The sequence below is a fragment of the Balearica regulorum genome, chromosome 4 (assembly GCF_011004875.1).
Source record: "Balearica regulorum gibbericeps isolate bBalReg1 chromosome 4, bBalReg1.pri, whole genome shotgun sequence".
NCBI classification, from domain to species: domain Eukaryota; kingdom Metazoa; phylum Chordata; class Aves; order Gruiformes; family Gruidae; genus Balearica; species Balearica regulorum.
This window is the reverse complement of record NC_046187.1, coordinates 2,260,847-2,283,009: the sequence shown is the minus strand read 5'-3', so window position 1 is coordinate 2,283,009 and position 22,163 is coordinate 2,260,847. Positions and strand designations below refer to the sequence as shown.

Here is a 22,163-nt window from a genome sequence, read left to right as displayed (position 1 = left end):
ATGAGCAAGACATTGTCTCAGTAAACAGTGGGCGCCTTCATGCGCAGAGAACCCGGGGCCGGAGATGACGCTCGCCTTGCACGAGGCACAGGGCTGGCTCAAAGACCATCACGCCGCAATCCCGCAGCTGCCTTTAGCTGCAAAGTTAACAACCGATTTCAAGAAACACGCGGCTCAACCCATCGCTTTTTGGTAGGTATGGGCGGCCCGGTGCACATGGAGCACTGCTGCCGAAGCCCTGCGAGAACACAAAGGATTCCCTCCTGCAAGCGGTGCAACCTCGTCCCGGTTAGCGAAGCATCCGCAGAGTCGTGCGGAGTAAGAGAAGAATTAACACAGGCAAAGTTGAATGCAGCAATACCCTCGAGGCCTCAACCTGTGAGGTTTTGGCTACTCTGTTTTGTCCTCAGAAGGCTGAACGTGAAAAGCGTTCGAGATCTGGCGCTCTCACAGTAAGCGCTGGTGGCTGGAGAGCAGACCCTCACAGCAGGCACCACCTGAGCCCACCGAAGCCCGGGGAGCAGGCTCCGTTTTTGGTATTAATGCAAATTCTGTGCGAGGCTACATTTGTGCAAAAAATACTCATATCCCTCCAGTTTGGGCAACGGTCAGCAACTCCATTTACATACCAGGTAAATTGTTCCAGCACACGCACAAGGCCATCATCTTCTAATCTTTCTGATTTTATCTATAAAATCACTGAGGTGGTTGCAAATGTTTCCAGGATAAATAGTTTTTCTGCTGCTTTAGAAAAACAGCCGGAGGGAGCTTCTAGTGATCTAACCGTGTCGCTGAAAAGCGCTGACCAATCTTGTGCTTCTGAACAAACCCCGGCAGATTTCAGCAGAGACCCTTGGCAGCTTGTGCTTCACACACAGATCGGAAGAGGCCAAAAACCTAGACGATTTAATAGTACCTTTTCCACGGCAGGCTGAAGGAGGTGAATTCCTTGATTAAGGTTTGCAGATGAGAAGATTAAATCACGAGTATTCGGTTAAAAAAAAAAAAAAAAAAAAAAAAGTGCATCACCCGACATGAAAAACACCATCCAAAGAGGATCAGGATGTCTCCTTCCATCTATCCCAAACCAGCTAGAGGTCACTGCACACCAAGTTTACAAGCTTTGGTTTTTACCTTCAAACATTACTTTGGCACTTTTCAAGCTTTTTGGCTGAATTCGCTTCCAAAGTAAGTTATAAAGTTAAACTACTATCCCACATTCAAGATCGTTAAAAAAATAATCGCTAATTGGGCTTCATGAAACTAAAATGAAGTCCTCAATCTAAGCACGAGTCAGTGCAGCTCGGTCGTACAAGAAGAGATACGTACTTTGCTCGTACAGAGGCAGATCAGCTGGAAAATAAGGGGGCCTTGACCGTCCAGAACCGGCTCCATCAGTGCGACAGCACGTAACCTCGGCCATCTCCGATGGCTTCGTGCAACCGTGTACCGAAAACAAGAAGTCACCTAGGTCTGAGGACTTATTTTCCGCACACGTCAGAGGAGCGCGGGACGTACTTGTGACGAAGCTGTGGTGTCCGAAGGGGCCAGACTTGATGTTTAGAGGCAGAATGAAGTCCTCCGGCTACGCACAGTCACCCTCATCCACAGTCTGTCATACTATTTGTCATCAGCAACATGTGCGCATTATGGCAAAAGGAAAGAAAACGGGGAGGGAGGGAAAAAACCCCCAAGACACCTAACCCAGCGCAATATCTCACATTATGGCCAAGCTCTCTCCTCCAGCCGTTACCTGCCATTTTTAGGAGCTTCGATGCTGCCGGAGACGCGCCGGGAGCGGACAGATCCCGCACAGAGACACACAGGACAGCGCACCCTCAGACGCACAGGTGAAAAACAAAAAGGGAAGGAGAGAAGGGCGGACGTGATGAAGAATGAGATGGCTCTTCTCCTGGCGGGGGTGCCCGTAGCCGCAGGCTCTTCCAGTGTCCTGCTGCCCGCTGGGAGAGAGGGTGTGGGGGCTTTTGGCAAGATGACGGTTACATAAAGAAGAAGCTACAGAAAAAGAGAAAAAACAGAAAAGAAAAGAAACAGAGGTTCAGAATTGAAATGAAAAAGTGAGAGAGAAGGGGGGGGGGGGGGTGGGGGGGGAAGGAGGAACAACATTTTAAAGGAAGCAAGCCATGAAGGGAAGAGCGCGCTGGGGAGGCGTCACAGCAACCAGCGACACCAGAGAGGCCTGGCCCTCTGCGAGACACCGACGGATTCGGAGAAGGAGCTCACAACCGCCACAAAAAGCGACTGACAAACACCAGCACAAGCCGACAGAGGCACCTCAAAGGCACGCAACAACCTGTCGGAAAACCTCGCGTTTCCTCATCCCCTCCTGTCACAGCGTTACAAAACGGCAAAGTCAAAGGCCAGGCGAAGATCAAAGCGTTTGGGTAAAAATATATTTCCTCTCCCCACTTCGAGTGTTGGCACTATTTGTATACGTAACCTAAAGCGTATAAAAGAAATAACTGAGCTTATGCTATAAGGTTGTTATTCAATTTGTAATTCAAAAACTGAAACACTTCAACATCAAATAAAGTGACAATATCTAACAGATGCATACATATAATTTGCATTAACACTGTATGTAGGTTACACAATTATTTAGTTACAAACATGGGTTATTTTCAAAGAGCAAGGTAATAAAGGTCTACATCTACAGTTTAAGGCAATCAGGATATTAAAAATGTATACAAATACAATATTTCTACCGCTGTTCACAGCTTTATTTTCCATTAATTATAAAAAACCCTTCATATTTGTACAGTTCCATGCTGACACACGCTGATGAGAGCGTCATGGATATCACACACTGCAAATGCAGCCAGGGCCCTCGGAGAAGAACCAAGTACACGCTCGTCTAACAGCTTCGAAGGGCAAACGGTAACTGGATTCAAATGGTCACACACAAAGAGACATTTCCATTCTCACTCGGGTGTTTTGGGAGAAGCAGAATGAGCCCTACCTGGAGAAACACCGGTCACGTCAAATAACGACACGCTTCAAGAGAAGCACGGACATACAGATCTCCTGGATGGGATTTCGAGCCGTCAAAAGCGCACAGAGGGGTGACACGAGTTGCAGGTTTCGGGCTGCGGAGGAGCCCGGGGCGGGTGCCAGTCGCTGCTTCCCCCCTTCCCCAGCAGCACCGCACGCCGCAGGAGATGCAAGGCGATGATGTGTTTAGCGACTGTGAGCTCAAAGGGCGCCTTCCTACTTACTGCCCTCCTGGAAAGCACCTGCGCAACCCCAGTGAGGTTTGGGGGGAGCAAACCCCTGCTCGCCTGTACCTTTTCGGCTGACTGCCAGACACACACGTGCCCACCTCTACAGAGCAACTGCGGCCCCTCTCAGTGACTGGGATTTTGTGTGTTTTCCCACCCTGGGGGTTCGTTCCACGCCCTGGGAACGGCATCATCCCAGAAACAGGTTTCAGTGTGCTTTCCTGCTCCTTTGTATTATTCTAAGGTTTGAAATCCACCTGGTTGGGAACACGCAGCGTTGTCGGCTAGTTATCCTTGCTGCCTAACGCACCCGAAAGGCTGCGGTGCCTCTCAAGCAAGGCTTCTGCCCACGCAACCGTCCGTCCCCAGGTTCAGCAGCTGGCTTGGTAGCTTCGTGCATGTGGAGAAGCTGTGCGGGGTTGCTCTAGGCATTCAACAGGAGCTGGATGTCACGTTCCCTACGGCTTCTTTTCAACATCTCAGCAAAAGCAGATTATTGCAGCAAGTTTTAAAGGCGTTTTAACAGTGCCACTTGTAAATAAGCGGACTTAAAGAACCCCCCCAGCGACACGCAAATGATTTCATATCAGTAGTGAGGCAGAAAGGGTGAGTCTCTTACTACTGTACTTACATGCAAAGGTGAACATCCAACTAGATTTGAGTGTATCATTTACTCCATGCAGATTCAGGGGCTACTGTGAAAAAAGGCATAAGAAAACAAAGAAGTGCAGCAGTAACCAGCTAAACATGGCCCAGGGGTTTGAGGAGGGAAAAAAAAAAGTCGTTAACATCTCCTTTGGCAAAAAACCCAAACCAGTACCTTTAACTTCTGCAAGTTTACGGTTTATTCCCAGTTTCTCCAAAACAGCTTGCTTTTAGCTGGAGAAAGAAACTCAACCAAAAATACGTTAATGCATTTGGCCACAGCTTTCTGAGGGGGAAAACAAAAAAAAAAGCTAGACTCAGCTGATTTCCCCTGCCAACCATCCCTTGAAGGGCTGTTAAACGAAGCAGGACAAATAAATGTTAAAATTAAGTTTTCTACTTGGCACAAAATGCTGGTAATGAAAAAGAGGACATGCACAGAGACAGCTGAAGCAAAGCATACTGCCACAAGCAATCAATGATGTGCATATGATGTGACTGCAAAAAAATCATGCCAAACCCCAAACTTCTTCCTTGACAACTCAAGGTTTTAAAGCTGGGTTTGCCAGAAGCCACAAGAACCATAGTTTCATTTTTCCACACAATTCCCTAGCAAACCTATTTAATTTGACAAAAAGGGCATCATGGTCAATAAGACCAGGAGGTACAATTTAAAAAAAAACAAAACAAACCCACCAAAACCAAAAAAGATAAAAGGCTCAACTATTTTATTTCCAGCTTATTTACCTCCAAACAATTTTTACTGTTTGTCCAAGCCATCGTATTTTAATATCCTCTTCCCAAAGCCATGTTTAAGCAGTGAGGGTAAAAAAAGCAAGACAACCCAAAAGCTAACCCCTAAACACATTTCCCAGTCCAACACTTCAGAGAAGGTGATAATTCTGCCTTTTTTTTTTTTCTTCTCCTGAGCGGCAAGAAATTCCATCCCAGAAACAAGCAAAGAACTGCAGTGCGTGAGACTTAGGTGGAGAGAGTTATTTTTAGGAGTGCTTTAAAGAAAGAAACAGGAGACTACCTAGCTAGCAGCAGTGGAAATGCTGGCTGTACATCAGCAGAAGAGAAAGAAATCCAGCAGTCATAGGGTAAGCATGGCTCGCCACTTCTTGGGAAGGAAGGGAAAGACTCTGTCCGAAAAGCAATGGCATAGAAAATACACATTAAACAGACCAATTTCCGCACCGCGCTTGGCCACAGAACGACGTCCGGCTTATGCTAAATGTCCTCGGCGCTTTCAAGGGACACGTCCCTGGCGCTGGAGGGTTGGTGGGGAGCGCGGGGAACGCGTAGCGTCCAAGCACCCTCTCTCCCTTGACAGGAAATTCTGGACCCCGCAGCTTTGCGAGTCAGTATTTAAGTGCGTGCAGGAATCCTCCCAAAGGCTCTAAGAGGATGCTGAAAGCTACGTCTTCCCCCCTGCCCAGGCCTTTGATTCCCTAAGGGCTGCCAAGTCTTGCTAAGATGATGCACATTAGAAACCAGGTACTATTTTAAGTGAGGTTGCAAAGGTTATGGTCAGGCAAGTAACACACGGATGGAAAGCAGCGATGAGAAATGGTCCTTCTCCCAGGCGCCTGCAGCGCTGCTTGGTTCCCACCGCAGCGTTCAGCGGGTAGCTACTACACTGAACTGGAAGGGCGGCTGTAAAAATATGCCAGCACATGACAATAAATCCAAGCCAACTAGTACGATCAAGTCAGACAACAAAACCAGGAACTATTAAAGAATATCATGCAAATGTAATGGCATGCAAGGTCAGTTACACTTTTGTTATCTACACACACACACACACCCCCCCCCCTTCGCCCAACAGCGGGGCTCATTGCTCTAACACATTAGCTATTGAAGGACCATGGGGCGGACTAAACGCCGGGGTTTAGCCACACCGGGACCGGGCTGTGACCCTCGTAGAGCAGTAATTCCCTGAGGCTGGTTTCCACGGACCCAGGGACCCCTTCAGCACAGGGCTATCGCAGGCGGCCCCCCAACAGCTGGGTAGGCCAGCAGCACTGAGGACCTGATCCAGTCAATGACGCTCGCTCGAGCTGCTGACGTCCAGCCCTGACTCTCGGTTCAAATCTGGGGCCAAGAATGATTTACTGCTGCTGGTTTTGATAAAAAAAATACACGGTATCATTACCTTGCCCCTCCCCACCCACCCCTGAACTTCCAGTTGCATACAGTCCTGTACCCAATCGTTCTTCCTTCTTGTTCCCACTATATTATTAGAGGAGTTAATAGTTATTCGTGTTAAAAAATGGAAAAAAAAGACAAAAAAAGAAAGAAAACAGATGGCAGAGACACATTACTGCAAAAGCACGTGAATGCAGGAACATCCTTGGCTTGACAGGCTTTATGTGAAGCTTGCACTGCAAGTTAAAAAAAGAACAAAAAACAAAAAAGTTAGCAATAATTGAACTCAAAATGAAAACAAAAAAAAACCAAAACCAAAATCAAAAGAAAGCTGGGAGCGCCGACACCAGCAACCCGCTCTGGTGGGTGGGCATGCAGATGGATTATGGAATTATAAAGAAATTAAACCTCAAGGCTGGGCTCTACTCCAGCCTATGACAAGCAAAAGCCAAAAGAAAAACTGAGGGGGCAGAAATACTGAACAACCAACCCCCTAAGTTAGTCAAGGTTACAGGCTGTAACCACACAGCGGTCGGTGGTGTTAAGCTTCTTTTTTTTCAGATTGTGCGTGGCGGGGGTTACGGCTGCAGGTGTCTGGTGCGGATTACTTGACACGGGCACTCTTGCAGAAGGCCGTGCCTTCGCCTTCACCAAACTCGGGTGTCTCAGACCCGGGCACCACTGATGCCTCCCGGCACTTGAGCACATCGGCCGTCAGAACAGAGTCAGATCCTTCAGACATCAACAAACCCCTCTTTTTACAGGGTGTTGGGCCAGGCCCCGACACATGTGTTACAGCTCAGGTTACAGCTGCGTGTTAGAGCGCAGGGACTGCTTTGGGACTAAGCATGGCCCACGACGGCCAGACCAGTCACATCAGACTGGAAATTATTACGTAGAAAGGAATGGGGGAAGAAAGTTTTCCATCTGGTTTTCAGAAGTAGCTTGAAATAAACAGAAACAGAGCCCAAACAGATGGTCCCGGCTCCTGGGGGGTTGAGGATGAGCAACTAACACAGCGGCACGTGTTGAGGCATGCATGTGGCCATCTACCAACCAACAGGCAAGCACCAGAAGGCCATTTGCTGTTCCCATTTGGTTTTGCCAAGTCCATTGCCAAGAACTGTCTCCAGACTGTGCAGGTTTGAAGCACAGTCCCACCCCAAAATTACAACGGGCGCTTGGTAAGTACGTTCAGCCCCACGTTCAGGAAGGTACTTGAGTTCACGTCTATTCTACAGTCACACAAGCGTCTGAGGTACACAGATGTGCTGTCCTGAAAACAGCACGCTTCTGTCATCAGGCCAGAGCCACCACAATTTTAGATGAAAAACCCATAAGCTACGGGAATCTGAGAAATTGATTAAAAAGGTATAAAAAACTAAGCTATAGGAACAGCCTGGAAATCAAGATGGCCAAGTTCTCCCTCATGGAGTCAGGCCAGCAGCAGATTTCGCCCTGAGCCTTCCCTCTGGCTTGCACAGCACAGCAGGAAGTCTCCGTTGTCCAGGTTGAGAAAGCGGCATTCCCGTGAATTACTTTCTGGGGAGGCTACGAGGACTGCGCACGGCTCGGATTTCCTCTGGCAACTGCACGAGAACCACCACGGTCCGTGTCAGCACAGAGCAAGGTTGAGCGCCTTACCTAAACAAACCGCAGCTTTTCATTAAAGTGCAAGGAGGAACTTAAAGCCTTTAGAAAAACCAAGGTGTGCTGCTATGTGACAGAAGCATCAGCGTTTGCCTTGAAAGCCTCTGTTAGTAATTCAGGCACTAAAGAACAATTGAAGCAGTTATGGCACCCGGTGTGGAGCGACACCGAAAGGACACACTAAAACACGTGCATGTTCCTCACGACTGGATTTCTGTGAATGCATCAGCAAAGCAGAAACTGTGTTTGTCACGGTCGCTAGAAACATCCGTGTATCACAACCACAATGCTCTGCACGTGCCAGCCAACTTGACAGAAGCAAACAGTAGCTAATGCTGACTACCAAAAGTTACAGAACTCCCCAGACCATGATATACTGCACCGGTCTGATATCGAAGAGGTCAAAACACTGACTGCAGAGTTCATTAAGCTACCAACTCTGTTTAAGAGATAAGAAATAGGGTCTTCAAAATTTTCTCATCTTTTCAGGCAACGGGTGACCACATCTGAATTCTCCCGTGAGAGAAGACCGGTGTTTCAGCCTATCCTATTTACAGGCATCGTCGCAGAACGGTATTTCAGCATGCTTGGACGTTAGCTGCCAACACTTATGGTTTCTACAGTTCAGCGTGACACTGGTCAGTCCGTAATGATTTCTTTACCCAAGCAGAGCATGCAGCACAAAGCACTCCACGTATTTCAGCGGGCGCCGAAGGCCAAGTTCTCAGTTCGCGTAAAGCGCCACGGCTCCATAGGAGCTACGTCAATTTACATCAGCTGAGGAACTAGCCCTAGGTCCTCCCCACCTTCCCCGGGGAAGCCATGGGCAGAAGCAACAAACGACGGGTACCAAACCAGCAGTGGTAGAGACAGGGGACATGCAGTGAGCGTCAGCGGGAGTTCCACAGTATAAAAATATACTAGCACATAGGCAACGCAACAGAACCTCACAGGCTCCCGCGGCGAGAGCTCAGACCTGGCTGAAGCACACAGGTTAGCAAGGGAGACAAAAACGTCTGTACCACGTCCCTACTAGCAGTTTGGTTCTTCCGACAGCGACAGCTTAGCGTTAATGGAGTAGGTTACTCTGTCAAAGTCTGTTAAGGAATGTGCCCCTTCACTATCGGCTATTAAGCAAAGCGTGGAACCGTCGTTTTTGTGTGCGGGTCAAAGAAGCATTTTCCAGGGAGATTTGCTGCATCACCATCTTTACAGCTTTCCGAATTGCAGTTATTGACTAGTGCCGTTATTGCAAATGACCCAGAAAGGACTCGCATGAGCATTCCCTCACTGGATACAGAAATAGCGGGTGGAAGTTACGACAGGAGGCCTCAAAACAGCCTCTGCTACAATAACCTGTCTTGCTGTGCTACCCAAACAAGCCACACACGGTCTGCTTCACCTCTGCAAGCTTCGTCTGGCTTCACTGTACATATCACATCTAAGTGACGTTGTCTTCTGGCTTTTAAAGCACGGTGAAGTAGCCAGTACGATGTAATAAGTAGGGGTCTCTTGCACTAAGAGCAAGCTAAACATAGTCATCTCCGAGTAGAGGCTGCAAGAAGGAGGTTACGTCCATTTGGATCAATCTAGAGCTCAAGGCTTTCAGCCAAGCTCAGCAGTGACTTAACTCTGAGCCCAAGTCAACAGCAATGTTGCTCCAATTTCAACAGGAGCAGAGTTAGGTCCAGACAGAGTACGTCCGAAAATCCCGCCTCCAAATACTGACCACGGGAACAAGTCTCTCTCCACGGATACACTTGGTGCCTACTAAGTTGCAGGAATCTCAGAGTATTGGAGCGTATAGGATTATACTCCTCGCATACGAATATTAAACAGTAGAAAACAGTGCCATTATCTTTACTAAAAGTTCTGGGTTACTTAGCTTATTAAGTCAGCTCGATACAAGCACAAATGCCATTTACCTGCCATTACGGTACCGTAGTAGTTTGTTTGTTAAAAAAAATAAAAAAAAAAACCCAAACAAAAAAACCCCCAAACAAACGCAAAACTTCTTGTCATTAAAGCAAGCTTCCAAGTATTCACTTTTGGCACTAGCATTTCCCATGTAAAAATAACATGGTGGTTTTGGTTTCTAATCTACTTCTACTTACAACTATAACCTTAAGGAATGGGAACTGGAGAGTCTACTGTTGGGTGAAAGAAAGGACGGGTAGAGACCCCCTTAATTTTGGCTCAGGCAGATAAATCTGAGTCCAGAACATGCCAGAGCTGTTCCAGAAGATGCTGGACAGATTACAGGTCAAACCTCGACCATCCGATTGCTCTCCCATACCGGTCAGACTTCGACATAAAATTTGAAGGTACTCTTCCAGAGAAAAATTAAGATCATGCCCCTGGCCCACCCTTTAGAAAAAAATATTTTATTTGATCAGGCTGATAAAAGCCCAGTTTCCAGTCTGGTAATGGGTAAAAGCAAATACAGACATGCAGCAAGAAAGAAAAAACAACCTCCCAAACTGTAATAAACCCTACAAAGGATGTGGGTGACATCCGCTTACTTTTTCTTGTCCTTGTCTTTCTTGGTTTGTTGAGAACCTGCCTGCTGAGCCTGTGACTGTAATAGCTGAGCTGCTGCCTTCTTCTTTTGAAAGTTGTTCAGCTCTTCCTCAAGTTCCTTCTTTTTGTCTTCCACTTTTTTCTTCTCTTCTTGGTGAGTCCTCTTTAGATGGTCAAACTTTTCGTGAAGCTGTCGGGACAGAGAGAACGAAAATTGGACGGGAAGAGAAGGATGCTTCACCCCGATTACCGGTAACAACGCCTGACGCGGTTCCGCTGCCACCGAGGCCTCGCTGCGTTAATAACACGTCATTGGCCTGTCCCAAGCGTGCCTGACTTGGGGAGAAAAGCCCTGCAGTTAACACACGCTTGCGCACACAGATGGCAGGAATTTAAGTTGCTGTAGGAATATGACAGGTCTCGGGACACTTCCAAAGCCCCACGTTCCATCCCTCATTGCTTTGTACCTAGCGGACACTCTCATGCTCGTGCAAAGCAAGAAAACACGACCATTCAGGGGGATACGCTTCTCTGGGGCTCTTCTCTGTACCTCTGTAAAAGCACACGCTCCTCCATGCGGCCCAAGAACCAGCTCCCTCCCCTAGCAAGGCATCTGTTTTCTCCGTCCCTCGGTAGTGGGTGCTGACCCACACGCACCAAGCTCTGTCACGTCCCTCTGCAACTACGCTGAGTGGGACTTACTGCCCTCTGGGAAGTCCTTAGCTACTTACTGAAAGTCTCCAGAGAGCTGCAACTGCTAAAGGGAAGCGCTGGCTTTACCACAGCTGAAGATCCACTGCAAATCAATGTTACTGTGAGTAGCAAACGTATTCTGTCCTTTGAAGGGGGACCGAAGAGGTGAGAGAACAAAGAGGACTCCCAGGGCACAGCAAGGCCGGCATTTCGATGGGGTCTGCAGCCACAGCCGCTGTTACCGTCACACTGCAGCGCCTCCCGCTCGCTCCACAACATATACCCTCCTCCAGCTGCCCAAAACCAGGGAATACTCTTGCTCCATTTTACAGGCACAGAAAAGCGGCAGAGGACTTGCGTAACGCGGTCACGCCACAAGTCCACGGCAGGACTGGGAACCGAGTTCATATCTGCTTCTTCAGACCGTTCACGCACAGCAAGCACCTAATGCAGGCTTCACGTCGGAATCCGGATACTCACCTTCTCGGGGCGCTTTCAGAAAAACCCCAGCCTAAACCCACACACACAGTCCTCTGAGTTACAAAATACTCACATCTTTCTCCGCTTCCTTCAACTCTGCTTCCTTCTCCTTCACTCGCATGACAAACATCTGCCTCATTTCGTCCTCCTTCTTCTGGAGTTCGCCCAGGAATTCGTTCCTCTTTGCTTCGTAAGTCTCTTGGAGACTGTTAAAAACACAGGAAAAACAAACAGTCAGAGCTGCGTTTCAAGCACAGTCACAAGTTTCCAGCCTTTGGTCATCTTCAGGTGTTGTGTTGTCACAAAGCATCATCACAGGTCCCTGACTGCAACAGAGGTATGATCACCTCCACCAGAACGAGTCCTAGATTGCTAGGTGGCAGCAGCGGGAGACAAACTGGCAAGCAAAAACGAGCACACTGTTCAGGATCCTGTGAATCCCTTAGCAGGCAGGATGACTATCCTTGAAAACAAACAGCCGCTACGACAATCCCACATGGCTTCTGATCGGTTGGAGTCACACCTTCTCACTTCTCCCACTATTTGTCTTGAGTCTCCTCATTTGAAGCACAAGATTTGTGGAAGAGACAGGCGTATCAAAGTGCGAAATCTGGATTTATTTAGTTCATTAAGCATGACGCTAACACAGAGTAAAACTAATTTTCACTGCTCTTTGCTAATGGATTCAGACGAGGGGCTTTATTTAACTAAAACCAACTTGGGAGACCTCTCTTTCTCCTTCAGCTCTCAAGGGAGGCTAAACCTTTGCAAACGAGCAGCAGCGTTCCTCCTCTGAAAAACCACATTACTGGGTTTCTTCATTCCTTTATTCCCCCTCTACTTCTTGGCATTCCTTTATTTCCCCAGCACTGAGATACCGCAGCAAAGATTTGGGACACAAAATATGTTGTCCATGGACCTCTGAGATTTTCAGAGCCTCTTAGGAACTCTGGACGCCAAATTCCTCTTCATTTTATTCCTTAAATGGATTTGGATATTTCAGCCATAATGATAGTGTGGGAATGATAACTATTTCCCCCAAGATGCTTTTTTGAAAAGGCATTTTTTTAAATGAAAACTCCACTGATATCACACAGCTACATTGCATCCGTGTGCCTAAGGAACACGTTAGCCACTAGGCTAGTGGAACATCTTAACCCCACTAAAGTCGAGCTTTTGTGTGGTGGGGGTTTTGGTGTCTCTTTCGTTGCTTGATTTTGTTGTTTGTTTGGGTTTTTTGGGGGGCGAGGTGGGGTGTTGAGCTGGAGAACAAAACTCGACAGATTGGGTTTAACGTTGCTAATTGACGGGCACTTCAGTTGCGTCCTAAAATACTCCCCAGACAGGATGCCCAGAGCTGCTCTTGCAGAGCACCGGCCGCTCTGGAGGAATCGCACGATTCCAGCTGACCACGCCAGCTTCCCACACGTTAAAGCAAAAATGCTGATTCTAAAAATGACAAAAATCTTTTCATAGAGCAGAGCAAGACACGTCTTTGGATTCTTAACTAAATCAAGAACCAGTCTACTCCAGCAGTGAGAGATCAGGAGACTCAATCAAGACCTCCCTAAAATTCAGTCTAGGACTGCATCGTCTAACTGTGGACACCAAAACTTAAATTCATAAACCCTTCTGAAGGGTCTGGCTAGAGCCTAGGAAAACCCTGAGGGCAGATTAGCCTTCACTGCTCAGCAAGGAAAAAATGGAATCTGCAATTAGTGACACACTATACTAAGGAGCAGCAGAGCCTTACGGACCAAAACAGAAAACCCTGCACATTGCTAATTGGATCCTGTATAGCAAACAATTTCTTGCAAAGCTCAATTCCAAAAACACAGTGCTGGGTGAGGGGCGAGCAGGAAAAGGCTGGCAGGGACTTGCTGTTAAATTGTCCCAGGTTAAATACTAATCCCAGTTTCAAGCTTAATAACTTAACACTAACCTAACACCAGCAAGCTTAATTCTCTACTAAAGTGACTCCAACTTCCAGAAAAACAAAGAGGAGGAGGACTTGGGGGTGTCGGCTGATGAGAAGCTCAACATGACCCAGCAATGTGCACTCGCAGCCCAGAAAACCAACCGTGTCCTGGGCTGCATCCAAAGCAGCGTGACCAGCAGGTTAAGGGAGGGGATTCTGCCCCTCTGCTCTGGTGAGACCCCCCCTGCAGTACTGCAACCCCCCCTGCAGTGCTGCGTCCAGCTCGAGGGTCCCCAAGACAAGTCAGACATGGAGCTGTTGGAGCGAGTCCAGAGGAGGCCACGGAGATGACCCGAGGGCTGGAGCACCTGAGCTACGGAGACAGGCTGAGAGAGCTGGGCTTGTTCAGCCTGGAGAAGAGAAGGCTCCGGGGAGACCTTAGAGCCCCTTCCAGTCCCTGAAGGGGCTCCAGGAAACCTGGAGAGGGGCTGGTGACAAGGGCAGGGAGTGACAGGACAAGGGGAACAGCCTGAAGCTGCAGGAGGGGAAATGTAGATTAGATGTGAGGAAGAAATCCTTCCCCGTAAGGGTGCTGAGCCCCTGGCACAGGTTGCCCAGAGAAGCTGTGGCTGCCCCTGGCTCCCTGGCAGTGGTCAAGGCCAGGTTGGATGGGGCTTTGGGCAACCTGGGCTAGCGGAGGGTGTCCCTGCCCATGGCAGGAGAGTGGAACTAGATGGACTTTGAGGTCCCTTCCAACCCAAACCGGTCTGGGATTCTATGAAAGTTCTCAGAGAAACTGGCCTGGCAACTTCAGGCTGCATATGAAAAAACCCCCATTTACAGCCCTAAGGAATAACAGTCCAAACCAACTGGGATCCCTGCAGCTTCTCACAAAGATGACAAGGGAATTTGCTTTTTAAGCATACAAACATATGAACCTAGATTACAAGAGTAACTTACTTTCCCAACACCCACACCGAATGATGCCCTTGCAAATAATTTTCTTTAAAAAAAAAAAAAAAAGAAGTAGTATTTTGAGAAAATTAACTAGAGCAGCAGAGAAACCAGTTCACAACACACGTGGGACAGCAGAAGGCTCTCGGTGCAACAGAGGACCCCATTTCACAGAGCAGATACCTAGAGGCACTGACGCTCCCTCCTCACCTCCTGCAGCTGGGACAAGCGGTGGGGGCTCTGCCGGCAAGGTGGGTCTCACAACCTTCGCCAGCCCCTCTTTTTCACACCTCGCACATGCGCCTACACGGCACCCACGGTTTGCTGGGGTCTTTTGCCCTGCTCACCCTGAGGTTTACAAAAGGCTCCCTGCTCCTGGCTGACGCAGACTGCCTGAAGAGCGGTGGTCCCTGCGGCTCCCAGGGCCCAGACCCGGGGGAAAGGCATGCTTTTGATCCCTGGTCTCAGAAGGAAGAACAGAAAGCATCAAACCTACTGCTTTCCTCATTTCAGATATACATCAGCCTTGGCCAAACAGTTTGGGATCATGGGTTTTGTTTGTTTATTGGAGGGGGGAGGCACCCAGAGCGAACTGTTGTGAACTAGCACGTACCAGATGGAGAAATTCTGTACATTTTCATTTCCTTTCTACTTATAGCTTGGTCAAAAGAGGCCTCGTGTACAGGAAGCAATGGAAATTCCTCAGATTCCTCAAAGGGAAGGGCTGAGCCCATCTTAAGCCATTGCTCTCCAGAAAGGAAATCCAATAAAACTTCACACTCGGGCTTGGTAACACAACTGGGCTCGACCGATTCCAGCACAGTTTCTGTGCTGCAAAAGAAATGCAGCTGCATAAACTCAGCAAGTCACAAATAAACCCCTGAACGCAAACTCCTGTCATAGCGCAGACTTTGCTCGGCTCGCCATGGAGCGCTGTTTTCCAAAAACAGGAACGCAAGGCCCCCACTCTGCCTTCTGCTCTGGAGCCCACCTGGCTTTCTTTCCCCCATTAAGGATCAGAGATGAACCACATCCGGGGTGATCCGCGCAAGCCGGCTGCACGGCTGCTGTCTCAGGGACTGGCGTTCCGATTCCTGACGTGCACATGTGTTACGGGGGTAAACTCACACCGAGACACATTTAACTCTGCCTTCCCCTGGGGCAGAGAGGAGCGTGGGATGCTGCTAAGGCAGCGGGTGCAATTATTGGGGAAAAGTTGGAGAGGAGTGGGAAACAGGAAATGAAAGGAGAAAACAAACACTCCCTCCCAAATTCCCACACAGCTGTTGTCCCTGGCTAATGACTTGGGCTTCAGACCAATAAAGCTGTCAGACAGCATAAACTCTGTATTTAGGAAAAAGCCAAACCTCAAGCATCAGACCACAGCACCCTCTTCACGGCGCACCTCGGCCCAGCTGTGACAAGCTCTAGGAGGGTCAGCAAGAACATCGATCCAGGATCTCCCGGTTGGTAACCGGTTACATCTCAACACGAGTCACCTTCATCTCAACATGGACACGGCTGCACTTTTCAAGCCCAGCAGCTGTACGTGGCCCCGACTTGCAGTTGAGCAAGCTGGCTGCAAAACACAGTTGAGTCTGCATTGGAGGAAAGGGGGCACTAACGTATCACCGGACCTTCTCAAAACCTGCCCTTCTCCAAGGGCAAAGAGTGTCAGGAGAAGTTTCTGAAGTGATTTAACAAACTCACTATTCAACAGATTCACTCAAGTCTCCACGAAGGTCATGTAGTACTGCGGGTAGGAAGATGAGCATAAGCTTTACTTAAGACTGGACAGTTCGTAGGTTTTAGGAAAGCAAGAGCAAGGGTGGAGGAAAAAAAAAAAAGTCAACTTCCCAACTTGGCATTACAGCAGCCTCTCGGCCACAAAGAGCAACAGACAGTTTCAAACGTGGACAGCAAAATCCGTTTGAAGAGCCCAGGGAGGAACTGCTCTCCACACTGAGTGACAGGAGGAGCACGTAGCAATCAATCCTTTCAACACCTTTAAGTACTGGCTGACAGGTAGGAGATATTCTGAAAGGCACCCACTTGTGAGTGAGGGCCAGCAGCTTATATTTAACATGGCAGAGCAAGGGATGCTCAGAAAAGGGTGCAAAGAAAACAATACAACTTTGGCAACAGGGTGCAGACAGATCTGCAGACATGCGCTTCCTCCTCCCGAACTTTCCAGGTTGATCTGAAAAGGGTCGTATTCTGCTCTCAAAACACATCACCTTCAAGTATCCTGGTGATATTTTGCAGGCTCTAGAAAGCCTGTACAGCCCTGCTGCAGCGTTGCAGACATTTTCAAAATGTTAAGGCAAGTAATTGGCTTCCTCAGCCACCCAAGCTTTTCCTGTGCTTCTCCTGTACAAATCCTAGGCCCCGAGGGCAAGACTGCATTGCACAAGATTTTCATCCCCAGCCACGCTTTTAGATCTCAGCACCACAGCTACTCCCTCCCTGGCTCCTGCAAACATCAGCAACCCCAAAACCTCCAATCTCTCTGGTTGTGCAAGGCCCGGAATTACGCTTTCCTACCTGAAGGGCTTGCTGTCTGGATCCGTGTCCTTGAATCCCATCTCTTCGAGTTTGCAGCGCCTGTACAGCTCGTAGTGTCGGGTGTGCGTCTGCTCTCTCAAGTCCTCCATGTTCACTCGGATAAGCATCTCCCGCAGCTTCACAAAATCACAGTGATTTTCATTTTCAACTGCACAAGAGACAGACCATGCAGAGAGAAAACGTTAAACCCAGCAGGCAGGTCCCCCCCTTCCCCTGGCACCAGTTTAGCAAGCTAGAGAGTTCTTCAGGGCACACAAGCAGAATTTCCAAGTCAGCCTGCACCAAAACGCCTTGCTGAACTGGGGGTCAAACTATCCCGCAGCAACACACGGGTACCAGTCTGAGGCCTTTCACTGGATTTGCAAGATCTCTGTGTGGCCCGTCGGTCACAGAGCTCCTGTCTCTCCATGTTTTTCTGCTCCAGCAAGGTGATGATCCGTTTGCACACAAGATTTCACTTCCCACCCAAATCTGCTCTAAATCCAAGTCTCCGATGGGGGCCCAGGCGGGCAACAAAGTCTCAGTTTGTGGCAGTGCTGAAAGGAAAGGTTATGAGAAGACCCCCCCCAGAGACGCCATACCCTTTCCAGGCCGGCTAACCTTACGAAGGAGCCCTAAACCCCTGCTCCTGGCACCGAAGGGAGGCAGCACTCAGAGTATAACGTGGCTTCCCATGACTACTCCCGTTCAGAGCAGGGTCTGGCGTGCCACCGTCAGCCCCTGGGCCAGCAAGCTGTTCAGCCTGCGAAGGGCCTGCACGCTTCGGTGCGGGCAGTTTGGGTATGCTTAAAGACAAGGGGTGGAAGTTAAGTCTTTAGCGTGTGACAGCAAGCAGCAGGCATCCGTGCTGCTAACAGACAACTCTGGAGCATGCCTCTGGGGACACACACCAGAGCGCTCCGGCTGCTCCCCTTCAGACCAGAGCAGCTGTCTCTGGAAAGGGGCAGTTCAGGGACAGATCTTCAAAGTCTCCCTGGCACCCAATTAAATCTCCTTGACTATCCGGTCCTAGTTTCCTGGGAACAGCAAGAACCCAGTAGAATACGGGTCAAGTCCAAGACTTCCCAAACATATCAGCTTCTTGCCTGATGGTGAGTTATTCCCAGTATTATCCTCTGGTGTTTACAACCGAAGACACTAAGTCTGAAGCTGCGTCAGGGTCAGTTCGTATTATTGAGAACAACTGGGTGAGTTTTGCAGAATTGCCCTGCGAACATTCCCCTCCAGCTTGCCGGGCCATTCTCCAACGGGATGCGCAGCTGAAGCCACAAGCAGACCGCCACCGTACAACCCTGTGCTTCCCAGCGCTGGTTGAGAAAGCAAGGACCAGCCCTAGCTTTGGCAGCTTCAGTACTGCCTGGGTTGCAAACACAGCCCTAACCAAACTCTGCTCTCCAACAGAAAGGAGCTTCTGGCTGACTTTAGGGGGGATTGCATGTCCACAGTTTGCAATACCAGGACAAAACACACCAAGCAGTCAGTGTTGAATTAGTTCTGCTCCCACCTCAAGTTGAAAGGGCAGAGCCCCTGCTGACCTCCCGAGAAAATCCCCCACCTACATATTTGCATTCAGGCTGGTGCGCAAGGTCCAACCGAACCACTCAGCTATCCCAGCCTTCCCCATTGCTCACGCTTTTTTGCTGGCAGAAAAGCATAAGGAACAGAGAATGGAAATGTCAGATTTCATTTTTCAAGCTAGTTATTTAGCATCTTCTAGCAACATCAGCCTGCTCTTTCCCAAAGCCAACGGCTAGGCTGACACCACCACCCTTCCCGCCAAACCCCCTCCAAGTCTAGAACTACATTGCAAAGCCCTGAGTTTAAGGAGAAGTCTTGGAGCTGTGATCTTGCTTTCTCAAGACAGCTTTTGGTAAGGACCATCCAGAGATCAATGCACCTTTTATCAGGATGACAAGGTCTTACTTGTGCTTTCGATAACATACCCTGCACAACACCCCAGGGGTACTGCCTGGCTTTTGCCATCTTATTGCCGATCTTCACTTCTTCAGTGCTGCCAACTACAGCAAAAGGAAGGTGGACCTACAAAAGGAAAGGGACATGAAGGTTAGCGACTTCCTTTGTTGCCTTGCCAGGGACTGTTTCTCAAGAAAGCTGTTTACTGTGGCAGCTGTGTTGCATTTAAGTTGCTTAAGCGCCTTTGGTATTTTAGAAAGAGCAACAGGACGGTCTGGATGAGAAACCTGCTCAGCCTTAAAGTCCAAAATTGTGAAGTCCTAAAAATTCAAGAGATGTACATTTTTCATGTAATTACAAAGCATGACTCTCTTAAGCACAGAAGTCATCTTACAAACTGGAATTGAATTTGAACACTAAGGAAAAATAACTGTCAAACAATAAAAAAAGAAAATAAAGCACATCCTTCCAAGGAAGGTAGACTAAAAATTCAGGGGATTTCTGCTGCTAGAAATAATTGCTAATGCTTCCTTTTAAAAAGAGCAAAGCTGCGAGCAAGGGGAAGAGCCGAGTCGACCCAGCCCTGGGCCGATGCGTCTGAGTCACCGAGCTCTGCTACGTCCCGTCCCAGTCTCTCCGTGGGTGTGGTGGCGGCAAACTGGGATCTCCTCCCAGAAGCGTGGCTGCTGCCAGGATGGAGCTGGCCTCTGTCGCCAGCCCACCCCCACAGTGGTCTCCCTGCCTTAACAGCATCCAAAAGGGCCGGCCGCAAGCTCGGGGAGCGGGTGCCGTGTCAACCAAGCCACGGTCACAGGCTGCGTGGGAAGGGAAGCAGCCAAGTGGCAGAGGAGACATGATTAACTGGCAAAGGAGCTTCCCAGCAGCCGGGCTGCAGAGGAAGGCAAAACACACACTGCGCATGCTGCGCCCTGGCAGAGCCGTGTCCTTTCTCTGTGCCAGCTTCTCCCCGCTGAGAAGACAACACGGACAGGGAAAAGGGGGAGGCAACACAGGGGTTTGGAGAGGGTCTGATATCCAGCTGGATGTGACAATTGCCCATCTACGAGCAGTTGTGCAGAGAAACTCAAAACCCCTTCAAGTTGCAAGGAAACGGCTTAATCTTGATGCCTCCATTCCCTGTAAGAATACAGACAACCTCATCCTTGCACTTGCTTTTGAGTGCACTTGCTTTGGGGTTGGCACATCCTCTTTGGTCTTACATGCCCCGCTAAAGCCGCTCACGGGCCCCGTCAGCACCGCCATGATACATGTCACTGCCAGAAACCCTGAGCTAGGGTTCTTTCCCCTTGCGCTCCAAGTCAGGCCCATGCGAAAGAGTTGTTTCCCTCTGTAAAGCCCACTAAAGCGTTTAGTGTACCCTAGCCCCGCTTGCCCTCAAATCCCACCCCTACCGCTAGAGGAAAGGGAAGGAGGTGAAAGCCAGAGCCCTTGCCGCTGATGGCCACGGGCCCTGCCGAGAGCTGGAACATCACTGACGGCGCCCCCGCTCTCACCGGAAAGCGAAACAAAGGCAGAAGTGAATCACCCCCCACTAAGCATCAAGTGGTCGTTTGGGACAGGAAACCCAAACCCCAGCCCTTTGCCCTGATCACAACAGGGCCCTGCCTCCCATCCTCTTCCTTTCCCCTGAGATGGGAATATTGCAATAGGGGAAGGATATGAAAAAAACGCTCAGAGAAGAATCGCTTGCCGTACAATGAAGTATATCGGGCCAAGCAGCCCACATGACAGGTATCTCCAGCTCCAAAAGCTTTCTGGCCAGTCTGGTATCTGTGCTTAGACTGCAGTTTTAAAGCCAAAAGAAACATAGCACAACGTGCCCTGCCATCAAGGATGGGCCCACACAAACCAAGGCAAGCAAACCCCACCACCACCCCACCCCCCCCCAAAAAAACATACGCTCATCGTGGCATTTATCTCAGCCACTGTCTCTTCATCCGTCGGGAACTGGTAGATCTGGACGCCGTTGCTGACCAGCTCGCTCATGATTTTACTCTTGAACTTATGCAGCTCATTTTTTGCAATGGTGTCAGCCTTGGCAATGATGGGGATGATGTTCACCTGCAAGACAAAGACAGCACCTCTACATACAGGACTGTACACGTTGCGTCACCAGGAGAGGATGGAGAGCAGCATGCATCCTGCAGCAATGGCCCTAAAAGTGCCACCAGCCACTGACCCCCCGTGGAAGACCTTCCCTGGGGCTGCTGGTGACAGCACCACTGCTTTAGACCTGATTTTCAGGCGGCAGCGATGATGGCCTTAAAAAGAAGTCAAATGCAATTTGGCAACATGCTATTTCCTGTTCTGTCCTATTCCCCTCTTCATCCGAATTGGCTGGACAGGAAATGCTGTCATAGATTATTACAAGCTGTTCAAAAAAAATAAAAAAAATAAAAAAAAAAAGGAAATTACCATCTAGGCACTTCTCCACACCACAGAGGCTGGATTACTCCAAGAGACACGCTCAGACAATAGCCTCTCGTAGGCGGTTGCTCGGGTGTTGTTATCAGGGCCACCAGGGTGGGCAGCAGCACTGCTGTTACCCCACGGGAGGTGGAAGCAGACAGTCCGTGCCCAACCGCGCGACACAGGGTGGGGGCTGGCAGTAACACAGGCACGCTTCCTCCACCTGCGTGCCCTCAACACGCTCCCATCCACCGCTGTACTGCGGGACGAGGGTCGATTTCTCCCTGCACAGCTCTAAGACAACCATCGAAGAGAACCGCGCCATGGGGTTAACATGGAAATTAAAGATAAGTTACTAACTCCCTTCCCTAGACAGGCTATTTGCAACACCGGCAGCAGGAAGGCAAACGGCATCACCGTCCAGGAGCCAAGGGGAGGGAGACAGCACGGTACCCTCAGCGTAGTTGAGTGGATCGCTGCACAGACAGCAGCGCCACGCAAGCGTCTGCTTTGCTGGGAGAATGCAAGAATGCATTAGGACAAGGAATCCTGCTTTCTTCCCCTTTCTACTCCTCCCTCCAGACGGATGATGCTTTTGATCTTGCAGGATTTGCTTTTCCTTGCAACAGCAGACAGAAATTGTAGTGAGGAAGATGTTGATATTGACCTATATGAAGGGATTTTAACTACAGTACTTGAAAATCCTCTTACATTACATCATTTAATTCTGTTCGGAGAATGGCCTGAAGTTATTAAATCCCTCTTTGCCAAAAGACAGAACATGAATGCCAATTAGCTGACTTTGGGTGAACCTCCATAACCCTGTTTTAAGCCGAATAGAGCGGGGATCCTTCTCCATCACCGCATAAAACCCAATCGATAGGCCACGCTAGGAAAGAAAGAACCATTGTCATCATTTATCTTCTGCAGAATCAGGATCCAGTGAGCCAAAGGTGCAAGGTGGACCGATTTAAATTGCTTAATCATAGGATGTAAAGAAGCAC

The 22,163-nt window shown here is 49.1% G+C and overlaps 1 protein-coding gene across 4 annotated transcripts in view; it reads right to left on the bottom strand.

Moving 5' to 3' along the window:
- Window positions 1-1,463: 1,463 nt before the first annotated feature.
- SEPTIN11 (septin 11) overlaps window positions 1,464-22,163 on the bottom strand; it is a 57,758-nt gene continuing 37,058 nt past the window's right edge. For 3 of the 4 annotated variants that reach the window (XM_075750899.1, XM_075750897.1, XM_075750901.1), the window contains exons 5-10: window positions 20,650-20,811; window positions 18,759-18,855; window positions 16,795-16,963; window positions 11,452-11,584; window positions 10,208-10,395; window positions 2,498-6,271 (exon numbers count right to left, since the gene is read on the bottom strand). In XM_075750899.1, coding sequence (XP_075607014.1) covers window positions 6,256-6,271; window positions 10,208-10,395; window positions 11,452-11,584; window positions 16,795-16,963; window positions 18,759-18,855; window positions 20,650-20,811 — 765 coding nt within the window. In that variant the 3' untranslated portion in view covers window positions 2,498-6,255. Of the gene's footprint in view, window positions 2,017-2,497; window positions 6,272-10,207; window positions 10,396-11,451; window positions 11,585-16,794; window positions 16,964-18,758; window positions 18,856-20,649; window positions 20,812-22,163 lie in introns of those variants that run through there. The other variant, XM_075750898.1, reaches the window with a different exon arrangement.